This window comes from Cololabis saira, chromosome 6, assembly GCF_033807715.1.
Source record: "Cololabis saira isolate AMF1-May2022 chromosome 6, fColSai1.1, whole genome shotgun sequence".
NCBI lineage: Eukaryota > Metazoa > Chordata > Actinopteri > Beloniformes > Belonidae > Cololabis > Cololabis saira.
In genome coordinates this window covers 29,423,031-29,450,774 of record NC_084592.1, presented here as the reverse complement: position 1 = coordinate 29,450,774, position 27,744 = coordinate 29,423,031, and the positions used below count along the sequence as shown (strand labels likewise).

The 27,744-nt window shown below is 40.2% G+C and overlaps 1 protein-coding gene across 2 annotated transcripts in view; it reads left to right on the top strand.

Annotated features, from left to right (window-relative positions):
• Nucleotides 1–644: 644 nt before the first annotated feature.
• Nucleotides 645–27,744, top strand: part of tmeff2a (transmembrane protein with EGF-like and two follistatin-like domains 2a) — a 199,467-nt gene continuing 172,367 nt past the window's right edge. For both annotated transcript variants that reach the window (XM_061723924.1, XM_061723923.1), the window contains exons 1-2: nucleotides 645–1,377; nucleotides 17,698–17,807. In XM_061723924.1, coding sequence (XP_061579908.1) covers nucleotides 1,200–1,377; nucleotides 17,698–17,807 — 288 coding nt within the window. In that variant the 5' untranslated portion in view covers nucleotides 645–1,199. The remainder of the gene's footprint in view (nucleotides 1,378–17,697; nucleotides 17,808–27,744) is intronic.

The following is a 27,744-nucleotide window of genomic DNA, read 5'->3' as shown; positions in this document are numbered from 1 at the left end:
ACACACACACGAAGAAAAGAGCGCTGAAAGTTCACTACTGCTTCACGAACCGGAACCGGAAATGTGTTGCTACCAAGCGAACCAATCACAGCCCTCTCAGTCTGCGTTGGGTCTGCGACCTCTTGACGTGTAGTTATAATTTTTGGAAGGTGCGCGTCAGGTACGGCGTGGTGTGCGCCGTGGGGTGCTCATTGCGGCGCAACCTGCGGTGCACACTCTGCGTGGATTTAACGCAGAACCATAATCCAGGCTTTAGGAGTTAACACTCTTGTGACATGCTGCCCCCCCTTTAGTAGTAAGGGGCCCATAGTGTATGGCTTTGCATAGTGTGCCTTCAAATAGGAAAAAGGGATAATTATAATTAGCCTTTAAATTAAGTACTTTTTACCTGAGTGGCTTTTCAAAGTCGTACTTGTAGATAAGGGGAAATCAAATGAAAGTAACTACTTTTATTTCGAGTAGAATATGCTGCTTTTTTTCCAGCTCTGCTGTGTGCTTGTCTTTTAGTTTTTCCACCAATAAGATGCTCTAATTGTTGCTGAGGGGCGAACCCTCCCTCCACCATCATATCCACGTGATCATAACCAGCTGCTGGGGAGAGAGGGAGGGAGAGAGAGGGAGGGAGAGAGAGAGACAGGGAGAGAGAGACGGAGAGAGAGAGAGAGGGAGAGAGAAGCGCAGCGGACTCTGAACGCCACACAGACAGACAGGCTGCAGAGTGAACGGGAGGACCGCGGCTCGTCTCACCCGTGGATTGTATTTCCAACGCTGCCCGTGGGATACTCTGGCTACACCCTATTAGTTTTGCAGTTTTATTGCCTTCTTTTTTAATCACCCCTTTCTTTTCTTTCCCCCCATCCTATCTCCCCCTCTCCTCATCCTTGAGCATCCTCCTCCTCTGCACGCAAGTCCTCTTGCTTGCCTGGCTTAACTTTTCTCCCCCCCTCACTCACTCACTCCATCATCCCACCCAACCTCCTCCATCCGCCCGCTGGTTTTGACCGCTGCCTCCCTCGGATCTCGGATCTCGGCCAGCGTGTTCACCGGGGGGGCAGCAGCTGCTTCATGGGGCTCACGGTCTCGCTCGGAACATGGTCTCCCTGTGGCGTGTAGGCGCCCCGCTGAACCTGTCGGGATCGGAGCTGCGCGTCCGCGTCTGTGTGCCAGCGCCGCGCGGCCGCGGCCGCGGCCAGTGAGCCATGGGTCCGAGCCAGCTGCAGGAGCGCCGGCGGTCGCGCCGCTGGAGCGGGACGGCGGGGCGCTGCTGGCTCCGGATCACCCTCTTCTCCTTCCTCGCCGCTTTACCTGTGGAGCAGCTGCGCGCATTTCCTTCCTCCCTCAGCGACTGCCAGACGCCGACCGGCTGGAACTGCTCCGGTGAGACTCTGTTTCAACGAGACAGAATATCAACTACGTTTTTTTCCCCCTTTATATAGATGCAAAACTCACCAACTAAGTCCTACAAGATTGATAGAGCGGTGTGACTGGATCAAAGTTTATTAGAGCTCCTGTGGCCCCTCAAAGTGGCTGCTTTTTTTTTTTTTGTTTTAATTTTTTATTAATTGTATGCCAACTTTAAAAAAAAAAAAAAGGGGCAGGCAGTCACAGGCACAGCTCTACACATTTTGTCGTAGCAGCATGTCCACTATACATTTGAAAAGAACAAACGCAAAAAACAGGGGCAAAAATGTATTACAACAGTTAAACATTTCATATACTGTACATATTTATGCTTGTCTGTCTCCTCCTTGACCCACATACACGCTCTCACACAAACACGCATTCACATCCACACGCACACCCTCGCATACACATCCCAATACTAGCAATTCAAAAACAAAAAGAAAAACCCTCCCACCCCAGTGAGTGATCTGCACCATCCCCTCCCCGTTACCCCCCCCCCCCCCCTTATAGGCAAGACTTCACAGCTCTGATGCTTCTGACCAGGATTTTAAGGTCTTTTCTTTTGCTCCATGAGACCGTGCAACAGAGAGCTCAAGGGTTAAAATATCCATCAGAAGATGCCACCAGTGATCCAGTGATAGAGTATGTGGTGGTTTCCACCGTACTACCGATATTTTTTTTAGCAGCAGTTAGGCCGGAAAGCCAAATTCTTTTTTCATGTATTGACATCGAGAATCGATAATTATCATTCAGCAAACAAAGTACGGGGCAGCATGGAACCTCCTTATTTAAGATTTTAGATAAAGATTTGGTGACTTGTAACCAAAACAACTGTACTCCAGGGCATTCCCAAAACATATGTGTAAAAGTACCTAAGCAACATTAGGTTTCCGCTTGTGGGTTTGGTTTTGGTGCCTTGGAGCACCCAGCCTGCAAAAAGTCAACACTGCAAAGCAGATGAGTTTTCGGGGTTTGTTCGTGTCCATTTGTTGGTCTACGAGTGTGACAGACAACAATTCAATCCCAAACACATTACCTGGCGGGTTTTTGATCTGGAAGAGGAGACATTGATGGAGACACGTAATGTCGTCATTTAAAAATTTGTTGAGATTTTAATGGAATTTGTGTGACATATTAATCAGAACACCACAAATGCGCAGTAGAAAAGCCTTTTATTCAACCATTTTCTAACAGCTTCCTTTATAGCAACCGGCTTTAGGGGGCGGAGTCAGATAGTCCACTTTACTTGGACCCCTGGTCAAGCAGGGTGTTCCACCTTTGTGTAGAGGTGAAGGAAATGCAGTATGATGTGAAAGTATGTGTGCAAAAAAGTAAGGAAGCTGAATAATTCTGCTTTGATTTGTGATGTCACAGTACCCTGTGAAGCTGAGCAGCTCACTGAATGATATAAGGGGAAACCGTGGCTGTCTAAAAGAAAGCCAAAGGGTTATGTTATGTTGGAGTTTTTGATTATTTTGTTTTTTTTAGTCACTTCAGACACTCAAATATATGCCTTCGCTTTAAGGACCACTTTAATGGGAAGTGGAGCTGATGATGTTCGGGAGAGACGCCACAAAAAGCCAGTTATTTAGAGGCACCAGACGCGGAATAATTGGGGATGTGGTGTCTGTGCAACTTCAACACAAATAGTGATGCCCAGAGTGAAGGCATCTTTGACACCAAATTAGAAAAAGGCAGCTGGGATTTGCCTTTCTTTTTCTTGATGTCACTATAAATCAAAATGGTTTCATATGGCGAGTTGTTTTTTTTAATCTTTTTTGGTGCCCGAAATGATAAAAGGAGCGGAGCGAGCTGGAGCTGTAGAGCATAGCGCCTCGCCTCTCTTTGTAAATCAGCCGACTGCGCTGCCGTATATTTCCCCTGTCGCCTGTCCAAGTCTGAACCCTTAAAATAGCTCAGAGCCGATCGCACACACTCACGGACGGCAGCAGCAATATCGATATGATAGCTCATAACAGGCAGACGTCAATATGGAGTCATGATGCCATTTGCAACCCGAGGAGCTGGCCGTCATTACGCTTGGCATTTTAAAGAAAGGAGAAACAGCTCAATAATATGGTACCAACATTAGAAGAAAGCTTTTATATAGTGACAGGCAGCCTTTATTGCTGGATTTTTTTAAGACTTTGTAATAAAGTTACATTTTAGTCAATAAGAAAAATTATCAGACAGTCAGACGATAAATGATAATTTGGGTGTCAAAGTTTTATTTATTTAGTTTGATTATGATGACAGAGTAATTAATTAAACACCCAATTAGAAAATTAAGTCAAAACATTATTGTTGTCATCCATGGTATCTTTTTGTTTTGTTACATTATAATATTTATTGTGTTTTCAGCTGTGACATTTCACTTGGCTGTTGCTATTTTCAGTTTAAAGACACAATTATAGTCTTTTTACAAGAATTTGCAGTAAATGCCGACAGTCTTGATAAATGAGCTCATTTGTTCCTCCATATTATGTATACCATACTTTCCTGTTTTTTAACTAGGTAATTGATCACATGCTTATCCAGATACTGCCCCAGATGATCTCCATCCCCCATCAGGTATTGCGCTGTGAATCGCTCTGTGCTGCCATTGATGGTGATGATGATTCGCACGTAATGACCGATAATGGTGCACATCCTGTGTAGATACACACTTGCCTTCCCACCCACTCCCTGAGGCGCTTCCATCAGCATTTCAGCAATGGTTTTTATCCAACGCCACTTGAGGAAGGCTTAAGTGCATATGTTTAGACATTAAAGCACACATACAAATGCACCTGAGTCAATTGGAAACAATGAATCAATAGACCATGACAAGTGGCATGTCCAACAGAAAAACTAAACATGAGACCCTTTTATGATTATGATTATTAATAATAATAATAACAATCATAACAATAATAAACTCACAATAATTGCACTGGACATAATTATCCACTCTTGTCCGCACATCACACTCAATAACACTAACGTGACACATTTCCGTGGAGGGAGAATTATGCTGAAAGGGAAATGTTTGGGTGATGAGTTCAGTGTCACTTTAGTGATAAGACAAAGACAATTATGGACAGTGCAGTCAGGAAAATTAGGTTTCAGTTTCAGCTGTGCTGCCTTCGGATGTGTTTTGAATAAGGTTTTACTCTGTGGAGGAAGACGGGTTGAAAACGGACTTTGGCAGAGATTTTTTTATTCTGTTTTATTTAAAATTTGTGAATATTGTGGAAAAAAATGCTACTGAAGGCCTCACCGTGGCAGAACAGAGGACTCCAAAACAATTCAGACACTAAATGAATCTTGAGCACAGAGGGAGAGAGACTTGATTATGAGATGCCCTTGTGTCTCTGGGATAAACATCAATGTGTAAAGTTGCCAGGATCTAAGAAGGCAATGCGATTGCCACATATTGTGATAAGCTATATACTTATAGCAGCCATTTTCTTGCCAGATATTGTGTTATATCCTGTGGTGTCTAGCACCTGGACATTGGCAGGTATGTTTCCACTACTCTTCCAATTGCCCTAATTGGTTTTCCAAAATAGAAAATATACCTAATAAGATGAGTTAAGACTTATTTATCCCACTCGTGGGAAATTTCCCTCTTACAGCAGCAGCAAATATGAGTTATCAACAGCACGATAAAAATAAGCTAAAAATAGACATAAGAAATAGACACACTGCAGTTCTGTCAAAGTACACAATGATATAAAAGGTAGTTAAGTGAGTATGGAGAAAATATGTGACTAGTGCAAAGCATAGTGGACCAGAGTTAGTCATAATGCTGTTGTACAGTCTGATGGCATATGAGATAAATGACAGTGGCGTTCTTTTTTTTGCATCGTCGGTGCAGCAGTCTGTGACTGAAGGAGCTTCTTATCCTCTCTGTGCCTCACGCAGGGGGTTGGATGGGTTCTCCATGATCAACGTCAGCTCGGCCAACATTCTCCTCTCACCCAGCTCCTCATGGTGTCCAGAGAGCAGTCCAGAACAAAGCCGGCCTCTCTGACCACCTTATTTTGTCTCTTTTCGGTCTCCCTCTGAACTTCTACTGTTCCAACAGATCACCTTATAATGGATTGAAGAAGCTACTACAGTATTAAAACATCCTGAGCAGTGACCTGCACACACCAAAAGACCTCAGTCTTCTCAACAAGTGGAGATGACTAGGCCTTCTTGTACAGGGCATATGTGTTGTGTGACCTGTTCACTGGTGCAGTGTAAGGTGGTTTCCTGCGGAAGTTGATCACCTCCTCCTTTGTCTTGCTGGGGTTGCTGTGCGGGTGGTTCAGTTCACACTGATCGACAAAGTTGTTGATGATGTCCCTGTACTCATCGTTCCCCTGAGATAGACACCTGACAATGGCTGTATTATCGGAGAGCTCCTGGAGATGGAAACACACATTTTTGCAAAAGAATTCCATATATCCAAACAAAAGGTCTGAATGTAATGTGACAGTTCGTTGCAGACCCGTTCCTTGTTTTCAAATGAAAATATGGACAGCTGGAATGGTTGTAACAATAAAAATAAACCTGCCAAAATTAGAGTTTCTGGATGTCCATTTCCATTATTCTTGGAACGACTTGCAATGGAATCACTGCTATAGAATCCTTTGGGTTCTGTGAGTTGTGGAGGCGGGGTCAGGATACTTGATCAGCCTGGCATCTGGAGAGTTTGGACACTGCATCAACACTAATCACATCATCCTGCTCAAGGAAACTTGCTACAGGGGTCATGAATGGTATTTAACAATCCGTAGATCGTTGGAACATGAGAAAATAATACCCATATGAATGCCATAACCCAAAGTTTATCAGCAGAACATTGCATTATAAAAAACATAAAAAGCATATGTTATCGACAGAGCTGTGAAGATATGGTTTGTAAGTGTGCTTTGTGCTTTATCACTGTGGTATTTCAACCACAGTGTGTCACAGACATTTTATCAAGATCTCAGGAAATTGTGTTAACTTATTGAAACATTTCTCTCCTTACTTCTGGGGAAAATCGTTCCTTACTTTAGGAGAAAAGTTCTCACAGTTTAATCACGTTATTCAAAGTCTCTCTATGCGTGCAAAAGTTTGTCATGGAGTTCCACAGGGTTCTGTGGACGGGAAGATACTTTTGACCCTATACAGGCCTACTTTAATACAATATAGTCAAGAGACACCATAGTGTATAAATGACCAATCAATCATCAATTCCATACATGAGTGAAAATCAGCCTGTGTTTCATCTCAGAGACACAATGTCTAACAATACAATTATTTGAGGTAATATTATCTTTGCCTCCAGTGGCAAAGGGTGGGTTACTTTTGAGTTACACATAAAATAACCCTAAATGACCATATTGTCAAAGTTAGAGACATCCTGTTCTGTTTTTTTTATGTAGTCTTATTGATTTATGCTGGATATAGCTCATAGCATTGAACTGAATTTAACAGCTAACCTGAGGGGTACCTGAGTTAACTGGTAATGGCTGGCGGCCCCAGGTGGAGGAGTTCAAGAAAAAAGGGTTAGACAGAAGAAAAGAGTGACAGGTGGATTGTGACAGCAACTGTAGTAATGCGGGATGCTATATTTGTCTATCAATGAGACGATAGAGCTGAGCTCAGCCTCTTTTTACCAGTCTATCTCCGTTCCAACCTTTACCTATGGTCATGAACGTGGGCAGTAAATAAAAGAATGAGCACACAAATGAAAGTTGCCAAAATTAGCTTTCCTTGAAGAGGGGTGAGGCGAACCCTTAGGCATGTGAAGAGGAGCTCAGTCATGGGGACGGGCTTAGAGTAGAACCACACTGAAAGGAGCTGGCTGAGGTGGTTTGGGCATCTGTTCAGGACGGATTACAGGGGGCGTGATTCAGTAATGTCTTGTTAGAAAGAGGCCTTGGGACAGTTCAAGACCTCGCTGAAGGGATTATATCTCTAAATTGGGTTGGTCAAGGCTTTGGTGTTCCCCAGGTAGAGCTAGAGGAGATGGCTGGTGAGATGGCAGTCTAGGTATCTCTGTTCAAGTTGTGTCAGAAAAAAGTGGCAGAAAATAGATGCATGGGCGAGTTAGCCATCAGTTTGGTATTTTGTCACAATCTAGTCATTAGGTGAATATTATCAACAAGAGGTTTACATCTCTTGATTTTACAAAAAGTTCAGTAAAACTAATGTTTCATATCTTGGTCAGTTCAAGTTCATTCTATATTTGTCACAGATTAGCACTTTGTAATGGTGGCACTATGTGAATAACCCCTCCTCTAGGAAAAAATCCCTTCTTCATTGAAAACCCCTGCTATTGTTGTCTCTGAAAGTCCATGTGATGCTTTGATAGTTAAAGTGACAGGGATGAGCGCAGAATATGCAAAGCCTCTCATAAATCCCATCAAGTGGACGGATTCACCAGAAGTCAGTGGAGAATTGGCCATCTGTTTCCAAGATTTGTCACCGCTGTGGTCAAAAACACTTGTCTTGCATGCAGGTCAACACTCCCTATGGTAAACAGGGACAGAAAATGAATTAAAAGACAAGGCAGTCCAGGCACAGTCTAATCAAAAAGGGATCTAAAGTTAGTTATAAGCTGTATTAAGGGGGTTTGTGAAAGTTGTCGAATTGGAAATGTCTTTATTTTAAATCTCTGTGAAGACTTGATTTAATTGAAATCATCCCTTGAATATTTTTAGTGGTTAGTCACTGTTAGCAACTAAACCTAAAATACCCTGGGCTGAAATCTGCTCAATAACACTGCATCTGAGAACCTGTTGCAAAAAGACCCCCAGCATGGGAGAGTTCAAGAGAGAGTCTCACCATTGTGGTTGTTCAGCCTTCATTATTAATTTAGCCTGCTTAATAATTGATCAGCATGATATCTTAAAACACGGGAGAAGGACTCCTCTATCTTCTTAGTGTAGTGAAATTCCAGGTAGAGTAGGAGGAGATGCATTTGGCTGACAAGATCTCTCCTTTAGTCAAGAAAGTGCTTCGCTTGCCATCTTAATTGTTAGCATATAAACATCACCTATTCAATATTTGATGTTTGGCAGCTTGTTTTCGTTAATTATTCAGCTCACTGTAATCTCCTCCTGGAGCGGCAGAGTCGGAGATGGAAGTATACGTTTTCCTGGCTTCTGTCACCGTGCACACAGGGTTGTGTTCAGATTCTGTATCAAAAAGATCCTGTTAACGTTTGACAGAAGACGGCACGAGAGCAGCGCATCTTGTGATAAAAACAGTGCACAGCAAACGATGACATCCCAAATCATCAAGAATGTCATATTTAACAGGATGAACTCCTTTCTAATATGATACCACATCCATCCCTTCAGTTTTTTAATGGTGACAGTACTGAGATTTCAGGGATCCAATTGCATGCTTGCAAAAAGGCAGGGGAACGAAGATTCAGATGAGCCAACCTGCTTGTGTGACCAACCATTTAACTGCAGCATCATAGGAATTTTCTCCTGCATTTTTTGTGTGTTGGTTTTGTTTTATTTTTTCCATTTTTTTTATATTTACAAGGACCAGGTGTTAAACCTCAGAACTGTTTATACTGATGGATCTGTGTGTCACGCAGTTATGAAGGATCAAAAACCGTCTCTACCTAATATCTGCTGCTTTCTAAACAAGATCTTCAACCCTGAAGCTCCAAGACAGATCTGCACAAACACTGTATTTTAAGTTTAAATGGAAGCGCTGAAAGATTTATCATCTTCTCCCATTTACTGCCTTTTTTTGAGGTCAGTCTGTTGAGACCAGCATAAGCATACTGCAGAGCCAATACTGACGGGCTCAGTGGTTGTTGCTTCCTAAATCTCAGCATTTGGTCAGATAATTACAGTCAGCTTAATGGTTAAAGGATCTTAGGGCTACGGGTAGCTTGATTGTTCATGCTATGGATCTTTATCTAGCTAGCACTTCCAAAAGTAGCGGTAATGATTGTTTATTGATATTTGTACTGCCTTAACTTTTAAATGTATTTACAGTTTGCTCTATAAATAAAACTGACCAGATGGTTTTGACAAAGGAGTTAAAACCAGAGTTGTTAACTTGTGTGATAAATGAACATTTTCAAAGTATTTTAGAGGAACACCAAAAGTCTATTTATACTCTCGTTTGAAACAGATACGGACGGAGCCTTCTGTCCATATCTTGCGTTGATTTGGTCTGTCTTTTGGTATGGAGCCTCATATGCTTAATGTTATGTTATGTCAGTATCACTCACAAGTACGGTCCTCTCCACCTGATGAGGTGGTTCAAGGTGAAGCATAATGTCAGACGTTCCGGCGAATGTTCGGAAATAGTGATACATTTTGTCATCAATTTGGGTAATATTAAATGAAAGAATTCAGTGTTTATGCACTGACCGTTGTTCAGTGGTCTCACACATCTCTGCCTTTCACACAGCTGTTTTCGTTTCCTTCGGCGTAGTGCAAATAAAACATTGAACATGAATGAGTTCACTGTTCTCCGACGTCCTCCACAATCAACTCATCTCTATGAATGGCAATACAAAAATGTATTATTTGTTTATCGTAAAAATATTTTGCTTAAATTAATAGAAAACTGTTGCTGTTTGTTAATAAATTGCGGTATTGACTCATCACTGCCGCCTGGTGGATTTTCTGCTAAATAACAAGCAGGACAGTGACGGAAACGACGTTTAGAACAGACGGATGTGCAAATGTACGAGAGTATAAATGTAGCTCATATAGTTTAACACAAAGTCAGTTAAACATACAGGACAGCAATAAGATTATGTTCATCGAGTTATTACTTTGGTTTCTACTGACCATTGATCAAGCCTTTTGCTTTCAACAAACTAAAAACAACTGCCTGGAGCTCAATGGTCATTGCTTGAGGATATTTTTTTTATTTTGTCTAAAAGAAGTATTTAAAATTTTTCGTTTATCCTTTGCAGATGTGCCAATTCCCCCCTGTGTTCCAGTGTCAGCGGTAACGTTTTTTAAACAAGAACACAGATGGCAGTATTGTCAATTGCCGCCCCTCAAGAGCATCTTAAATAGAACTAAAGAAATCAGCTTTGTTTTGTTGTTAAAAGACATATCCCTGTGCTGAAAACTATGTATCTTATGCACGTCAGTGATTATTACAGTGGAAGAACAGGCATTCTCAAGTGTGAGAAAATAAGGATGTCATTTATGTAAATCTGGCTTGAAGGCAGTCATTGTCATCTCACTAACTTAGATTTGAAATGTATTTTCTTTAAAGCCTTAACCTGGATCACCTCAATGTTTCTGAAAAGTGTCGCGTTAATATCCAGATCTTTGGAAGTCATAAATCATTAGGAAAAGCTGACGGGACCGATGATTTTGTAACCACTTCACCAAGACAATTTCATTTGTTTTTCCAGTAGAGACAACGTGTCTTCATGTGTAAGTCTTGATTGCACTGTTGTTCATAAGATGATAAGAATGTCTCCTGCAGGATTGAATCCCTCAAAATGATTGTTTTCAAGTGATGCATGCGTTCCTCCAGCTTCCAGGCTCCCAAAGATGTCCAAGCTGCACATCTGTTTCTTGGTACACAAGACAGTTTAATGGCATGTGGGGGAGTCACATTTTATTTTTCCTGTCATTTAGAAACAATTGCATCTTTTTTGTTTGCAATGCTTGCTGCCCAGAGGAGCCTTGAAAAAATTTACCAGGAAAAAAAAAGTCAAAACCATGGATTTTGTGCTTTAGAGTGGAATTGCACGCACAGAAAAATATTTTCCATTTTAAGAAGAGTCGAGCAGCTGACCTGAATAGGATTTTCCCGTAATATCCGTACAGGTAGCCGGTACCATGATGATTGCCATCATAACAATGCCTTGCTTCAGTGAGTGTCATCAACATGCCCGATGCCTCGGTGCCAATTTTTCTGTGGCTCTTCAGACTGCCTCATACGGCCCCTCTTCAGGCTTAACGGCTTTGTTACATCCGTGTACTTGAAGCATTGAGACCTCTCATGTCACTGTTCTTGGTTAGATGATTGTATACTTTCACAGTGGACTGACACTTTATGGTCATTAAGGACTTTACTATGGGCTTCCTTTCTGTGGGGTTTTATTTCCCGGCGATCTGTTCAATGCCAGGAAGGGCTTTTACAAGTGGAAAGGGCCATTGATTATCACACTGATGTTACACAGGGTGATGTGCCTAGGAGTCCATCATCATAGGACATGTGTGAGTAGAGGACAAAAGAGAGAAAAGATAAAAAGCGGTGTGGAAAGTGTGGCTTGTAATGTGCATTGTAAAGTTGAGGTGTTGGATGATATCTACCTTTTTGTTTCAGTGTGGAAAAAAAACCCTCAAATCTTCACAGGAAGAAAATACATTTTTTCATGAATTAATTTGGGATGCCATCAGCCGTTGCATTTCAACATTGTGACGTTTGTAAGGTTTTGTGGTAGTGATAGCTGCTGCATCATTTTGGGATATTGACTCTGTATTCCTTCCCATTCTGCAAAAATTACCCTAAAGAGCTGTTATAGGAGTGTGAATCTACAAGGAAAAAAATATGACTGGTTGTGAATAGATGCCAATAGATGTTGATAGTGTAGTCTACAGATGTGTAATTTGATAACAATACCCCCCCAAAAAAAACAAAAAAAAACTTGTACCTTCTTGGTATTCTTAAGAAATACCAAATGCTTTCTAAAAATCAAAAAATGCTATTTGGAGATCAGCCTGTAACATATTATATCTGTGGATTTCTAAGACTAAAATTAATCTGAATTTTAGTACAGCGTTAAGTAGTTGTAACATAATCCAGTCTCCTTGTTTTGGGCTAACTGAGTCTGAAAAGATGTTTCGTGTTGAGCTGTTCAAATTTAGAGAATACTTTGACATCACTTACCCCGATCAAAGAAATATTATCCAGCTTTCCCATATTCATCCTGGTGACATCATGCTGCATGTGCTGTTTGTCAGATATGGGTTATGTAAAGTAAAAACACCAATTTTAAAAGAGGCCCCTTTGCAGAAATCGAAGAAGGAGCAGAGTTGCTAACTTCACCCCCTAAACTATCTGGTGAGCGTGAGGCCTTACATCTGGTTTCCCAATGCCAACAACAACATTAAAACAACATGCAAAATGGGATATTCAATTTTAAATGTCGTCTGATAACGCTACGGATATTTAGGTTGGGATCGATGGAAAGAGCGGGTAGTAACTTCGCTTGACATATATGGGGTGTGTTCCCGTCAGCTTCCCGGGCAACATGGCTGCATGCAGTATGAACAAAATGGGGCTTAAAAACTGTCTATGTTTTCCAAACCAGGAAGTGAAAAAAATTTGAAGTTCCTTAAATTACCATTAGGGGCTGACTCCAAAAGTGAGTCACTTTCCATGTGCAACTTAAAGGAGCTTGAGGCTCCTTTTAAGAAATGAGACTCTCTAGCGCCACCCTTCGCCACGACGGCAGTCGGGGGTACTGTAGCCAACAGCGAAGCCGGCACGGGAGAACGGGGAGAACGTGCATGCAGCGTCATGTGACGTCACATCCGCAGCCCAGCGCGGGAAATTCCGGCCCGGAATTGCAGCACATTTTGCAGCACACAGCCTGTTCAAGGCAACTGAGAGATACACTAGAGGGCTCATTCTTTTTGGTTTGGAACGCTTCATCTGACATTATTACTAGAAAACTTAAAACCTTTACGAATTTTTTTCATAAATCCTGCCTCAATCCAGCCTCAAGCTCCTTTAAGAACAAAAATAGACATACAGTAACTTAACAGTCTGATTCAAAACAAGATGTGTGGTCTCCATAAGTTAGACTTCAGATTCATGATGACTGTACCGGAGATTAATTTTTGTGTATCTCAGCTATTAAAACTATATTAGACCACAAATGTATGCATAATTAAGGCTGTGGTTTCATGAGTGGCTGTTCAGCTTCAGTCTCCAGTGTGAAATGGCTAGCTGTTGACTTCTGAGCCTGGAATAAAGAGCTAACAAAGAAAAAGGATTCTAATTTTAATCATGTGGCTTCTTGTGCGAACATTAGGTAGCTTGGCTGGAGAAGCAGCCACTTTTGCCCACGGCTGTTGCAAGCTTGTGAATATTTACCTCTGGATGGCCAGCAAGACAGTGGTCGTCTGGCTAGCGGCTACATGGCCACAGTACAGGGTTTATCGCCTGCCACTAGGTGGTACTAAGTGGAAAACGAGACGGTTAATAAGGACACAGAAGATTTTGGTCTGATGTTCTGAAAGGTAGTAGACGTAGCTTTTCTACTTGCTACCTGTAAGTCTCCCTCACTATTATTGTTACCCATGTTAGATGCTACAGCCCATTATGTGTGTTTTTATCAGAACTGCCAAACTTACGTTGTCATGCCCCTTTTCTTGTAGGGCCTCTTCACTGTTCTCATTAAAAAATCCGGTTCGAGTGCCGGCCTGCGGCATTTTGCTGCATGTCCTCCCCATTCTTTCTCTCTACCCCCTTCCTGTCTGAACTTTGAATAAAACCCACTAGAGCCAAAAAAATCTTTAAAAAAAGAAAAAAAAAATCCACTTGACCACAAGGAGTGAGTGTCTTCTCACAGTAGCTCCAGTGGCAGTCCTCCTTTCAGCACCAGTGGTCCTTTTTCAGGAGCAATTACGGTAGTGACAGCTGAAACAAGGATAGATGAAAAAATTTGATCAGTATGAGTGTAAGGTGAGGTTAAAATTATAAGCCCGGCCAAGCTAAAATAGCTAACTTGTGGCAAGAAGTTAAGTGGGTGTGTTCTGTCCATTTCCCCAATTCTGGGAAAATCAGGGTTGAGCGGACTCAGCTCCTCTCAAGATAGTGTCCCTGATACCGCCTAGAAATTTGCTTCACAAGCACTCTTTCAGAAAACTTCCAGCTGAACTCACAGATGGTTTGTGCACTTCTTATATATAGTCTGTGGCTGGGTATTGGAAATGGATGGTTGAAAAGAGACCTGTTGTTCAGTGTCTCTGTGGTATTTTGGCCAAACCATGTCACAGGTATTTCATTAAGACATCAGGAAGCTGTTAAATTTAGAAAAAAGAAAAAAAAAACACAAAATATGTCTCCTTTGACGTAACTGTTTGGGATGAGTTGAGCGCTTCTGAGATGCTGGGAATTTTCCAGTTTGATTTGGTTAATTAAATTAAGAGTAAATGGATTTCTGTTGCCTGGAAGGGATATTCCATCTTAAAGAAAGATGCATTTTATGCAACAACTATCAGTATATTCGGTGCGTGTGATTTGAGTCAGAGGCTAAAAAAACTGCATACTTTGCCTTCTGGTTAATACAATCTTCCTCAAGGCAGCACAGCGTGAACTGAGACAAATATAAGAACAAAACAGACACTGTTCGTCTTTGAACATGAAAGACAAGCATCTTTGATCTTCATGTGCCGCTTTAGATTCCAGTTGCAACATGGCCTCTGGACTTCAGCATACTTGATACTCGCCCTTATTCTTTAACCGATGCTTCATTAAGCATTTTATAAATGCTTAAAACATTGAGGCCAGAGAGCTACTAAAAAGCCACAGCTGAAGGCTGTTATGTAATTTGTTGAACTCAAAAATGGTCATCATGCACGTCTACTCTGTTGTTTTTCATATCTGCATTGGAGTGTTGCTCTTTTGAAATATTCACTGAAGGGAAATGTTACTGATTGTGATATATTGCGCTTGTATGCACATATTATCCTAATTAGCGTTGTATACATAACTTGTATACTGTAGATAAATCTTTTTAGTGGCCAGAATTACCTCAGTAGGATGGAAGCTATACGTCACTAGACCATTTCTTTCCTCTGCATCATTTTCTTTTATGGTGACCTCTTTTTGACTTTGTCATTTACAGATTTAATTTGAAATATATTGTCAGTGGTTATGTGCGCCTTCCGTTTATTTTTATGCAGTCAATTGGACATTACTCACATTACATGTGTGTGTGTATGTATATATATATATATATATATATATATATATATATATATATATATATATATATATATATATATATATATATATATATATATATATACTGTATATATGTACTCGCTGGGTTTTTGTCTGCATTGGATTATCTTTCTGCTCCCGTAGTTAAGTACTCCTGCCTGAGTTCCTTGAATTTTCTAATTATACAGGTTGTTTCAGGATTCGGTTGTACTCCTTGTGGTTGTCATAGCAACCGATTAATTGCGCTTGAGCAAAACTTATACACATCATTTTTGTACCATTCCATTGATATGTTTCCCGTCTCTGCAAGTCTGTTCCTGCTACAAGACTATTAAACCTGGCCATTTTAATTTTAGATTAAAATTTTTGGCAAGAATGTTGAAATTCGACCAGTGCAAATAAGTTATTTGGACAAACTTTTAAGTTGATTCGGTGAACTTGCCAGCGAGCAGATGCTTTATTCACAGAACCAGCAGTTGCAGAACACCATTATCATTTATCCTGGTTGGTTCAGCTTTCTTTTTTGGGTCTCTACCAAGAGATTTCTGCTCTAGCCCAAAGCAATGTTTTGAAAGCAGAGTGAACCAAAACAGTAAATATGCCAACATGCTTAATTATTGACCAGATCAAAATATCTTGAAATAGTGAACGTTTTCTCAGCTTGTGAAAGGTGGAACGTTTATAAAAGAAAAGTGGCCATTCAGTGGGAACAATGACAACAGAAATCACATATTATTAAGTGATTTATTATGTTACTTCTTTTAACAGGACTGTTAAAAGAAGTAACCTTAATTAGTTGATTATTGGTCTTATTCTGGCAGCTTGATAATTAGCATCGCATACAACTCAGTAGTGGAACAAATGTTACATATTTTAATTACATAAACCTTTACAATGCTTTTTAATAAAAATCCTGCTATTATATTGTGATTTGCACATTTTAGAAATATCCATAATAGCCTAAGCGTGTCAAGCATTATCAAATACAGAGGTGAATTTCACCAGAAATCAACTGATATGATCTTCCAGTATATTGATTCTATTAAATGTATCGTAAATGTATAATAAACTTGACTTCAGGTTAAATGTAAACAGCAATCACGTCACTTTGTGAATGCAATGCAATTTGCAACTCCGTTTTAATACTGTAATGTCGTATCTGTGAGGATTTAGAAACATGTCAGTGAGACTTTAGTGTAGTATATGTATAGAAAGTATACAGTATACAAGAAATTGGAACGAGGAGTAACTTCTGCTTTGCGGCCAGGACAACCAAATAAAGATTACTTTTAAATAATTCAGGCTCCATGAAAGATTGAAAGACCTAATTCTGCTTCGTGAATTTAGTTGTCTTTGTTATTTGTAAACCTTCACAAGACTGCAAGTTGTCTGAGTTACATGCTAGGAGGTGCTTGACTTTGGACTCCAAGGATACTTAGCTATTTTTCCTGTTTGCTTGCTGTTTGTGAGGGGCTTTTCTGTGGTAGGAAGACCCACGATTTAATGGGATACACGTTGGTACTCACCTAAGTTCAGGGTCAGCCTCCTGTGGCCCAAGGGTGAAGATGCTTTACAAGACACATTATGCTTTTTCCGACGCTAAATTTATATCATTAACAAACTGGGAAAATAATATCACTCTCAGTCTTACTTTGTCCTAAAAATTAAATTTACATCTCTATGTTGACTGGAATTTGCTCAAATTTAGACCAAATTATTTTGTATGTAGCCTTTATGTACAATGGGATGGCTTTTTTGTAAGCAATCAATTCACGTAGGCCAAAAACCCTGAGCTCGCTGTACAGTCTGATGTCCATGTGGCTATGATTTGATTTAGGTTTTCATTTGAGATCCATAACAGCCTGAATTGGATCATCTCCCATGTTTGTCGGTCCAGGATGATACTCTGAGAGTCAGCCTTGTTGTACACAAACAAATATTAAAGTGAAATGACAAATAAATAAATGGAGACACAAGCATACAGATGCTTCCATATACAATATGCTATAAACTCATAAGTCCTCCGACATCACTACTTCTTCCATGTGGGAGATGTAGCACTACCATATGAAGCAGTTGTCTTCACAAACCACCATGTCAGAAATCATCAAAACACCAACTGGGGGGAAAAAAAAAATAAAAATTCTTTGTTCTTCGTAGATTTAAAGGCTATTTTTTTTATGCGTTTTGGCAGGAAAAAGCAAGGACTGCTCCAGCATTGTCTTTTTAAATTGTACAGCGTGTGATCAAAAAGTGCAAGGTCCCTTGGGAACCATGATTAATGGCAGAACCAAGGCTCAGGTTAGAGTTGCTTGAGGGCTGAACAGAGAAACATTTATTCACTGATGTCTCTTGTTGGCTTTTGTCCTTCAGGGTTTGATGACCGGGACACAGACATGTTCTTGTGTGACACCAACACATGCAAGTTCGATGGGGAGTGTCTAAGAATTGGGAACATGGTGACATGCATTTGTGATTTCAAGGTAAGACTTGTGATTGTTTTGTTTCTGTTTTAATCTGTGTTTTCTTTCAATGTTGGTTTTCTTTTGACTAAGCTTGAAAACTAAGGCTGTTTTTTTGGAACCACATATAACTGATAACTGGTATAAGGCAGTATATGGCATGTGCTACATAATAGTCTGGTGGTGGTTGTTGATATGTAGTATGAAACCATAAGAGCAACTATGTTACAACATAGTCAGAACCTGGTGTTGTGAATGCTCTAATTTCTTGTGATGTAGTGAAACAGTTCATTATGGAGTAGTAGGTAAGGTTGACTGGTCAATTGCACACTGGTATTTTTCTCAGAAGTAGCACAACGTCTGAGTATTTCTTGCATACTGCAGATTCTGTGCTTGCTTCCATACTGCATACTAGATAGCGTGTGGAAAAAACAGCCTAATGCTCCATTCGCACTGCATTTAAATTATCTTGGGACCTGTTTTAATTTGCAATAATCATGGAGGATGTGTGTGATTTTTAAAGTAGAAAATTCCACAGTCAATTGCCGACACTATTTCAGAAAACACCTGGGGCCTCATTTATAAAAGAGTGCGTAGGATTCATACTAAAAGTGTATGTGTGCTCAAAAGCCGAAAATGGCTTGCGCACAAAAAAATCCTGATGTATAAAACCGTGTGCACGCACATCTGCTTGCAATGTTCTCTTTATAAATCACAGTCCACCTGGAAGGTTGCACACGTGAATTCGCCTCATATCCCACCCTCTACACGCCCACTTTGTACCATGTATGGTGAATGCAAACTACTTGATGACTGTATTTGCATATGAATGAGCCTGCTGAGCATGAGCAGCGCCTGCCTGCAGTCTGTTTCTGCTGCGCGTCAGGATGAATGAGACTTGTCGAGCCGGGCAACCGTGCCACTAAATTTCACGGAGACCGAGATCGAGATGTTGTGGATGAGGTGGAGGCCAGGAAAACGACATTATTTGATCACTAACAAAAAGAAGCACGTCATTGCTGCGCTAAACGCCGTGAGTGCCACGGACAGATCTGTGGCAGAAATAAAAAAGAAGTGGTGCGATCTGAAGGTGGAGGCCAAGAGGAGAGTGGCCCGGCACATTTGTTCTGTCCTCAGTCACTCTACAGTTGGAAGCGGTGGGTGACGAGGAGGTTCCCGGCACGGCGTGTCGTGCACCGTGGCTGCAGCAGCAGCAGAGTCCTGACTGATGCTGTGCTTCAAACACAGAGGGACATGATCAGCGCTATTATATTATAAGTCTGATATGTGATGACATTAAAAGTATCACATGAATCTGGCTTCATTTCACCACCTCTCCGTCTGCGTCGCCAGTTCCCCATATCTTCAAAATGTTTGTGCGCTAGGATCAAAGTTTGTGTAAAGATACGCACATTTTCCCGTTAGTTTTTTTTTTTAGATCCCAACCATAGAAGGTGGCGTGCGCATCTTTCAAGCCCTGTTTTGTGCGCACGCAAGCTTTATAAATGAGGCCCCTGGTCATTAGATATTTTTAATCCCGTCGGAATGCACGTCAGTAATTTCGTGATATTTCCTAGTAAGATATTATATTACAATTCCCATCTATATCCACCTGATGTAGTGTAATGAGCTGATATTTTCATGTGATAAACATACATTAATACACATTAAAGGGGACCTATTATGAAAAACACATTTTCTCTTGCTTTAACATAAAGTGGTCTCCCCTCAGCCTGCCAACTCAGAGAAGGAGGAAAGCAACCAAATTCTGCAGGGTCTGTACAGCCGCCCGGATGAGCCATCCAGTGTGATGTGGCTTCTACGAGCCGTTCAGATTCTGCTCCTGTCGTGACGTCATGACAGGAGCGATGCGTGAAACCACGCCCTTAACTAACTCCGCCGGCCGGAGCTTCCGCCATTTTTTCGTAGCGGTGTATGGCGTCATTCAGGCAGCCAATCAGCACAGTGCCTCATTATCATAGCCGCCCGCCTACTCAGAATCCCGCATAGATAATGAGGTTAGAGAATGAGATGATAAAGACATGGCTCAGAAGCTGAATTTCTCATTTATTTAGCAAAAACAATCAAAAGCTTGTTTTTAAGACATTCAAGGCCTGTTTAAAATAGGTATTAGATGCCATAATAGGTCCACTTTAAGTTTCACATAGTAACTTTTTAAAAGGGAAGTCGAGATCAGCAGAAGAACTACAATGGATGAAGACACGTGTGGCTGCGTCACGCAGTAAGAAACGTTTTCTTTCATCGAGCTCAAAGCCTCTCTGACAGCGCAAACAATTTAGGGCTTCAATGAGACTGCACTTACGTTTACCAATAAGTTTATTTTTACCATGGCAACTTAAACTATGTAGGTGTACAAAAAGTACATAAAAAGGATTGTTTGTATAGGCGTCTCCCTCTAGTCATTTCCATCTTGGTATAAGTCTGTACCAGGCGACAACCGATGTCATGCAGACTACTGTCAGTAGCGTTCCTGGCCTCCGCTTCAGGCAACTGGATCGGTACTTAGATATTTATGATGAAATAGGTCAATGTTAGAATGTAGGATAGTAATGATAATGATAAAAATTTAATAATAGCGATAAAAATATAATTCTACTGAGACAAATATGGAAGAGACCGGAGGATGCTGTATAAACTGGGCCTTTTTATCCAGGATAGCCAGACAGTGAAGATTTCAGTCTTTATATCGAAGAATGACTGGAAGCAATAGGGAGGAAATTCTCCACTGAATGAATGATGCACATAAAATCACAAGTGGATTGATGGTATAGACGGGGCAAACTGTGAAATTTGGGATTAAATAATAGAATAATGGAATTATAGAATGATGAATGTATATGAATGTATGTACTGAAATGTCGACCTACATCTGCAATTTTTCAGGTGATTGCAGTGGGAATGGGTTTTATATAAAGGATTTACTATCAATAGATCAAAGCATCAAAATGAGCTGCCTAATATTTTTACAGATCACACATGTTCCACTAGAACATGTCAGGAGATGGACGATGCCCCCCGTGAGTGTCCTCTGGTGTGTTGAACTTCTACAAGAGATTCTTTGGGTACTCCTAGAGTCTCACATTTTTAGATTGCGCTCACTGAAATTATTTAGATGCCTGGATTATTGCAAGATTAGTTTGGGATTTTGTAATAATTTAAGCAACGCTATGGATTAGTTTATACACTGTTGTTTTTCCTGAGCTATTTTGGGGTGCAACATTGCAAGTTATGTTGCTGGTGTATTTTTTGCATGTGAAACAGTACTTAGAAAAGTTATGTAATCAATTGCATCGAAGTCCATTGTCTGGATTAGACAATATTACTCTCAACGGGGAAGAGGTTGTGAAGCTCATTTTATAGCTCTCTGTGGAACATTATGTCACAAACCTGAATCACTGCACATCTCCACCTTCATAAACAAGACTGTCGCATATGGGACGAAAGACAAAAAGGCCCTCGTTGGTGTCGTTAATCTGGGAAATATTTCTGATCTTCATAATGACTCATACTTAACTTTACAACCAAACCTACCATAAAAATGGAACAAGCCAGTTAGCCGAGTATTGATTTTGGTATAACATTTGCAAGCTTTGCTGATGAAGAGCCCCAGATAAATGAAGCCTCTGAGGTTTAAAGACGCAATACTCCCTTCCGTCGCTTTTATCAGCACGTCATCGCAAGCAGGCACTAGGCAGGCTGACACTCGATTGGCCAGCTTTTATCTCAATTTCCTACTTCCCTGGGAGCAAACGTTAACAGAGGCCTGTAGATAAATGACATTACAGCTCCATTCCTCTTCAGGAGATCTCACACTGATACTGCTGTCATTGTGCACCGAGGCGCTTGCTATGCTCTCAGAAAAGAGCAGGTCACACTGCAAATTCTGCCTTGATACCACGAGTTTGAGGTTAACTCAGCTAGGCATCTTAGATTAATTTTTGTGGAGGGGTTCCTGATGTCATTACCGTTATTTCACCACACACGTAAACATGAACTTCCTTGCCTAGCAAGTGTTGCAATGCCCTGAAGTAATCAATCGCTCTCAATCAGTGTCACATAAATAGGTCCAAAACTTCTCTCTTGTTGGCGGTTTAAACAGGACTGTCAGAAGAGACATGTAAGTCCTATAAATTAACATTGTGGATTTATTTCTTTTGCTCAAACCAAATCTTTGGATGTCTGTATGCCTTCACACACACAGATACAAGATGAAGTGGCAGGCAAGGGGTTCAGTGAAGAGGAAGTGAGTTTGATGTGGCTGTATCAATGGACACCATTCATTGCCAATATGCAGTGCAGTCACCACACACTGACTCCTGAAAGAAGCGAGACTTTCTCTCACCACATGGAGTGAAACTGATGCACAGCAACATGCACATTTTACACTTTAAAATGCCTTTTTGTCATGTACGACGATGCCGTGACAAATCACTTAACATTTCCTTGTAATTCATCTCACAAATGGCTGCTGGGAGAAGCTATTGCTATCGGTTTAGTTATGTTAATGCCAGGTCACATTGCTGATTCTCAAAGGGACCATCCACTCTTAAAATATGGGTGCTCACGGTGCTGAGAAACGCCTCGGATAAAATGGTCCACCAAAGAGTAAATAGCACATGTCATTGCTCTCAGTGAGAATGCTTTGTAACACATTGTTAAAGTTGGGAGTCATTGGACAATTTTTTCAATACTCCAAATAAAACACACATATGTAAACGCAAAAAACATTTGAGGTAAAGGTTAAATTTGACGCATCTTTGCATTGTGTGTTTGCAAAGTGTCCTTTTTATTTTCAATATTAAAGATTAATGGGAGTTGTCCTTAGCCTAGACACGTAAATAGACCACTAGCAAATTTAGATTTGTTTTGCAGGTACGTCTAGCTACCATCCGTTTTTATTAACTATGCTCAAACATCATGAGGAGCCAGTCAAATCGGTCTGTTCTTGTAGAGAGAATCCTTTTGTGGGTCTAACACAATGACGTTAGAGCGGCGATGTAATATGGATGTAAACAGCATAGACGGCTGCAGTTGAGCATGGAGGCTTTGAGATCAGCTCTGGCATCACCAGTAAAAGATTCAGACTTTTTCTTCAAAGACCTAACAGAAGTAAGCACTCAAATCATTCCTTTGTACGGAGATGTGTTTTCTTTTTTGTTGTCAGGCTATTGTAAACGTTTAATTCACTATACACAAAACACTCTTGCGTTGATTTCTTTACGCCACTCTGAATACATAATCTTGTTCGTTGCACTAACCAACTGGGTGCGAGGACAGTTTGATAAGGAACCTTTGGTTATGACCCCTTTGGATCGGTGGACCCTTTGGATTGTTTTGGCCCTACATCTTTCTAGATGCGGCTGTGATCTATCGGGCTAGAGGTTTCCCGTTGATGTTTCTTAATTAGATATAGTGAACTGTTATCACGATAGTTCAAGATTTTTAACATACTGCATTTTTTTTCCCGAAAGATACTTTACCAGCACCCTTCCATGGTTTAATAATGTGTTGGACAATAACAGATAATTATTAATATAATTATAATGAATATATTTAATACCCTACTTAATTTTAATTCTACTATAACAATATACATTTTCCCTATTTGTGACGAATAAAGGCTTATCTTAAAAGGGACCGATCCATTCAACCCATTCACATTTCTAAATCGTAGATCCGATTGAATACAATTTAAAGCTGAAAATGACTTAATTCACTGGTTATCAATCAAGATACTAGAATGAAGACAAGAAAATCATTTTTATCAGATATTAAAATCAATGTTTGTTGGGAAGGTAAGGGGGGGGGGTTGTATTCATAAGTATGCTGTAAGGTAGAACAAGATGCTGATATATAGATATAAGAACAACATGTCAGATAAAAACGCATCAGCATATTGTATATGAACACTCAACAGGGCCATAAAATGCAAATTCACATAAAAGCAAACATACACAGCAGTTGACCAGATGCTTCTATGAATTTGAAAGTGAGGTTAAGGTGTGAATGCAGGCAGGCGACAGCCCTCATTTTTATTGCCAGGTTGTTCCAGGGACCTGGACCACTGTCACTAAGAGCGCCCTTGGGAGACACGATGAGTTTAAACTCCTCAAAATTAAAAAGCAATTTTAATTTCTTAATTACCAATTATTCTTGAAGTAAAACATCTATCTCACTATTATAACAGCTAAGACCCAATGATAAAAGCTTGCGGCAAATGTTGTCTTAACATATGGCAACAACAAAATCAGAAATTGTCGCAAATATATTTCTTTATGGAAGACGGAGATGTTTCTTAACCCCCGTCACTATGATCACAGATTCGTTCAGCTGAAGGCGACGTCCCCATAACAGTCCAAGACAATGCCGGCTTGATGTTACAGCAGCTAATGATGAGATTAATTGGTAATTTTATCAAAAAAACGTCACTATTACTCGATTAGTAGCAAATAGAGACCAAAAGCCAGCCAGCACTGTATGTATACGGAACGAGAAATAGTAAACATAAACTACATATAGGCTACTATGTTGTAATCCTTTAACGTCATTCCTAACAAGCTTGATACGATATACACACACAGCACAACAAACCGGGGGGATGCTCAGTTTTAAGCCTGCAAAGACTGAAAGTGTAATTTGACTAACACACATCGTAAATAGACAAGAACTTGATGTGCCACAAAAAAACAAAAACAATAGCAACCAACTGCTACATGCTACAAACAATAACCCTTTATATCAAAAGCTAAGACTTCACAGATTACAGCAGTGTTTGAAAACTGTGCCAGCAGTTGTGGAAAAGCATTACAGAAAAAAAAAAAAACATTTTCTACAGTCAAATGCTGAATTTGGTCTTTTCTTTGTTTTTTTGTTTTGCCATCATACATCATATTCCATCAAATTAAGAAAAAAAAACCCTCAAGTCTTTCTGACAGAACAAATACATTTTTGCTCTCTCAGATCATTTATGTTACCAATAGGAGCATAAATAAGCCAAACTAAGGAGAATCATCTTAAGGAAACATCTTAAGGATTTTCTCTGTACTGTTAGGGAAAGGCCTAAAGTGGCATAGACTTTGGAATTGCCGGTCAATTCTGTTGGCTGTGAAGAGTCCGTAGAGGCGTCAATCACCCAAATGAATTAAGCATTTCCTGAGGCACGGGCTCCTTCCTGCACGTATCCATCCATCCATTAGCTTCATATTCAGGGTCACGGGGATCTGCTGCAGCCTGTCCCAGCTCTCTTTGGGGAAAAGGCTGGGGTTCATCCCTGGACACGTCGCCAGTTTTCTTCTCTAAAATTTCTGTTACATTCTAGGAAAATCAGTATTGGCACAATAAATGGTGAAATGTTATAGAATAAAATGTAAAAGTGCAGTTTTTTTTTTTAATGTTCCTTGCATGACTTAGAGACAGACTCTGAAGATGAATAACAGCAAAAAAATAAAGAAAGAAAATGACATATTACCATTTAGTTACGGTGGGGTTTATAAGCATACTCATGTATACTCTTCTCCTGTAATATCACATGTGGTACTTATTTTTAATGCAGTTTTCTCTACATACACTGTGTAATCAGGAATCCCCAAAATATGGCTCGTTAAGACATTTAATTAACACTTTTAATCAGTCAGAACACAGTATTCTCAGAAGGGTACTGTATCATCATAATCATTGAAAAAGTTATTTTTCATTATAATGTGTTTAGAACTTTTTTCTGATTATAAACGATATCAACAACTCAAACTTAAGGCCTTAAGCAGAAAATAATTTACTGCAAGTTGAATATAAAAGTATCATCAAAAATTCTTACCAAAACTGTATGCAAGGACATCCTTTTCCAAGAGGAAGCCCTTGCACAAGTATTATCCTTTGCCACAAAAAGGATGTCCTTTGAAAAAGGAGAAAAAAACGCTTTAGAAGGTACACAGAAACTTTATTTTAAAAGGCATTCGAGTCAAGTGAGCAATGTGAGTGTGGAACAGGTCTGTTGACAAGCTTTTTCCTATGTTGAAGATGATTTTGAATTTAATATCTGAAAAAGCTTCCATAATTTGAGGTGAGTCCCTTGGAAAAATTGGAAAGACAAATGCTAATCCAACAGCTGATAGTAATATGATGGTTCATTTATGTCTTGATTGCTTACAGCTCAACACTGCTTTGTTTATATTTTTGTATATTGGTCTAGTTGTACTTCTGGTGTTCTAGGCTGACCAGATTTGGTACATGTGCACAAGAAAGGTACTGCAGGGTTAGTTTTGTGACTGACGCATTTAACCTTTCATATGTGTCAATTGGCCTGATAACTAAGAGAATTTCAAATTTTCCTCTCACCCCTGAAAACACAACTGCTCAAAAGATTTCACATGATAATGCTGCTTCAAATAGTCACAGATTAGTCTACAAAAATAGCTCATAATATTCAGAAATATTGTTGGAGACCAACAAAGCTACAACACAGCCCAAACTGGTACATTTTGGCAAACCCTATTTTGTTAGATTTGAAACGTGGGTGGGTTCACATTTCAGACATTATTTCTTCAGTCACATACATTTCCTGGCCAAAAATGAAGTTGGCACTTTGTATGACTAATAAAATGTGTAAGCGACTCCCACATGGAACGCTGTGGTGACTAATATGTTTCAACTGATTGCAGATTATTTCACCCAAGCTATGGAGGAACACAAGTGACATTATCAAAAATAAAAGCAAAAATAATATATTTTTTCTTTTTCTTTTTCCTTATATATGCATTCTTGTCAAAAAATATGTATATTTTGTTTTTCCTTTTCCTTACAGATGCATTTTCATCAAGAAATATATATGTTTTCCTTTTCCTTAAACATGAATTTGTTGTTTTTACATTTCCTTTTCTCCTTTTTTTTTATTTTTCCTAATGCACATTTGCCTCATTATGTAAATGAGGAGGTCTCCCCTTCTTGGTAGCTCCTGTGCTATTGGTCAATAAACAGGAAGAAGAAGGATCGGCCCAAAATTAAGACTATTGCACAACCGTTCAGTTCAGGGTAAATCTGCCAGACAGGAACCTCTACAGGGCCGACTGTCTCCTCGGCCCCTTCAGTCGACGTGTTTCCATTACACTGTAGCGCCACACAAGAACCTTTGACTGAAAAAATAGTGCAGCTGACCAGCAGGTGCCAATACTTCCAGTACAACATTTCTTGCAGTTTGCAAATGGCCAGCAGGAGAATGAAGAGAAGAAAAAATACGTAAACAATGGATGCTACTAGCTATTTCTTTTTTTTTTTATTAAACATATGCTGCGGTCATAGCGATTGAGATTAAAAGAACCCACCCCCGGCAGACCTCTGGTGGCAACAAGACCTGAACCGACTCCTTGGTCCAGCCATCTTTTTTTTTTTGTACTCTCTAACTCCATCAAATGTACTCGTAGCAAAATGTCTCTGGTCAAAATTCTTAAAGGATTTGCGGTCACATGATTTAAGTTCAGGTGAGAGGGCTGAACGTAATTTCCTGCTTTTTGAATACCCAATCAGCAGAGACCACCCACCAGGTAGCCCCTCAAGGCCGAAAAACGTCCCTCTCCTACTCCAGAGCCGTATTTTGCCCCCGTAAAAGTTCCTGAAGGCCACGTGACAGGGCACAGGGGTAATGGAAACACACGCAACCGGCCCGGCCCTGAAAAATATAACTCCCGCTCAACATTCGTTGAAGTGTATGTATAATGCTGCTCTCATGCCTTTTTTGTTTACACAATCAGCCATCACTGAAGACTGAATATTGTCTGTTAACTTTAGATTACTTAGTTGATCTAAAATGATCTCTTAATGATATGTGGTGTAGTGGTAGTCTAAGGCAGTGGTCCTCAACCTTTTTTCAGTGATGTACCCCCTGTTAAATATTTTTTCAGCCAAGTACCCCCTAACCAGCGCAAAGCACTTTTGGCTGTAAAAA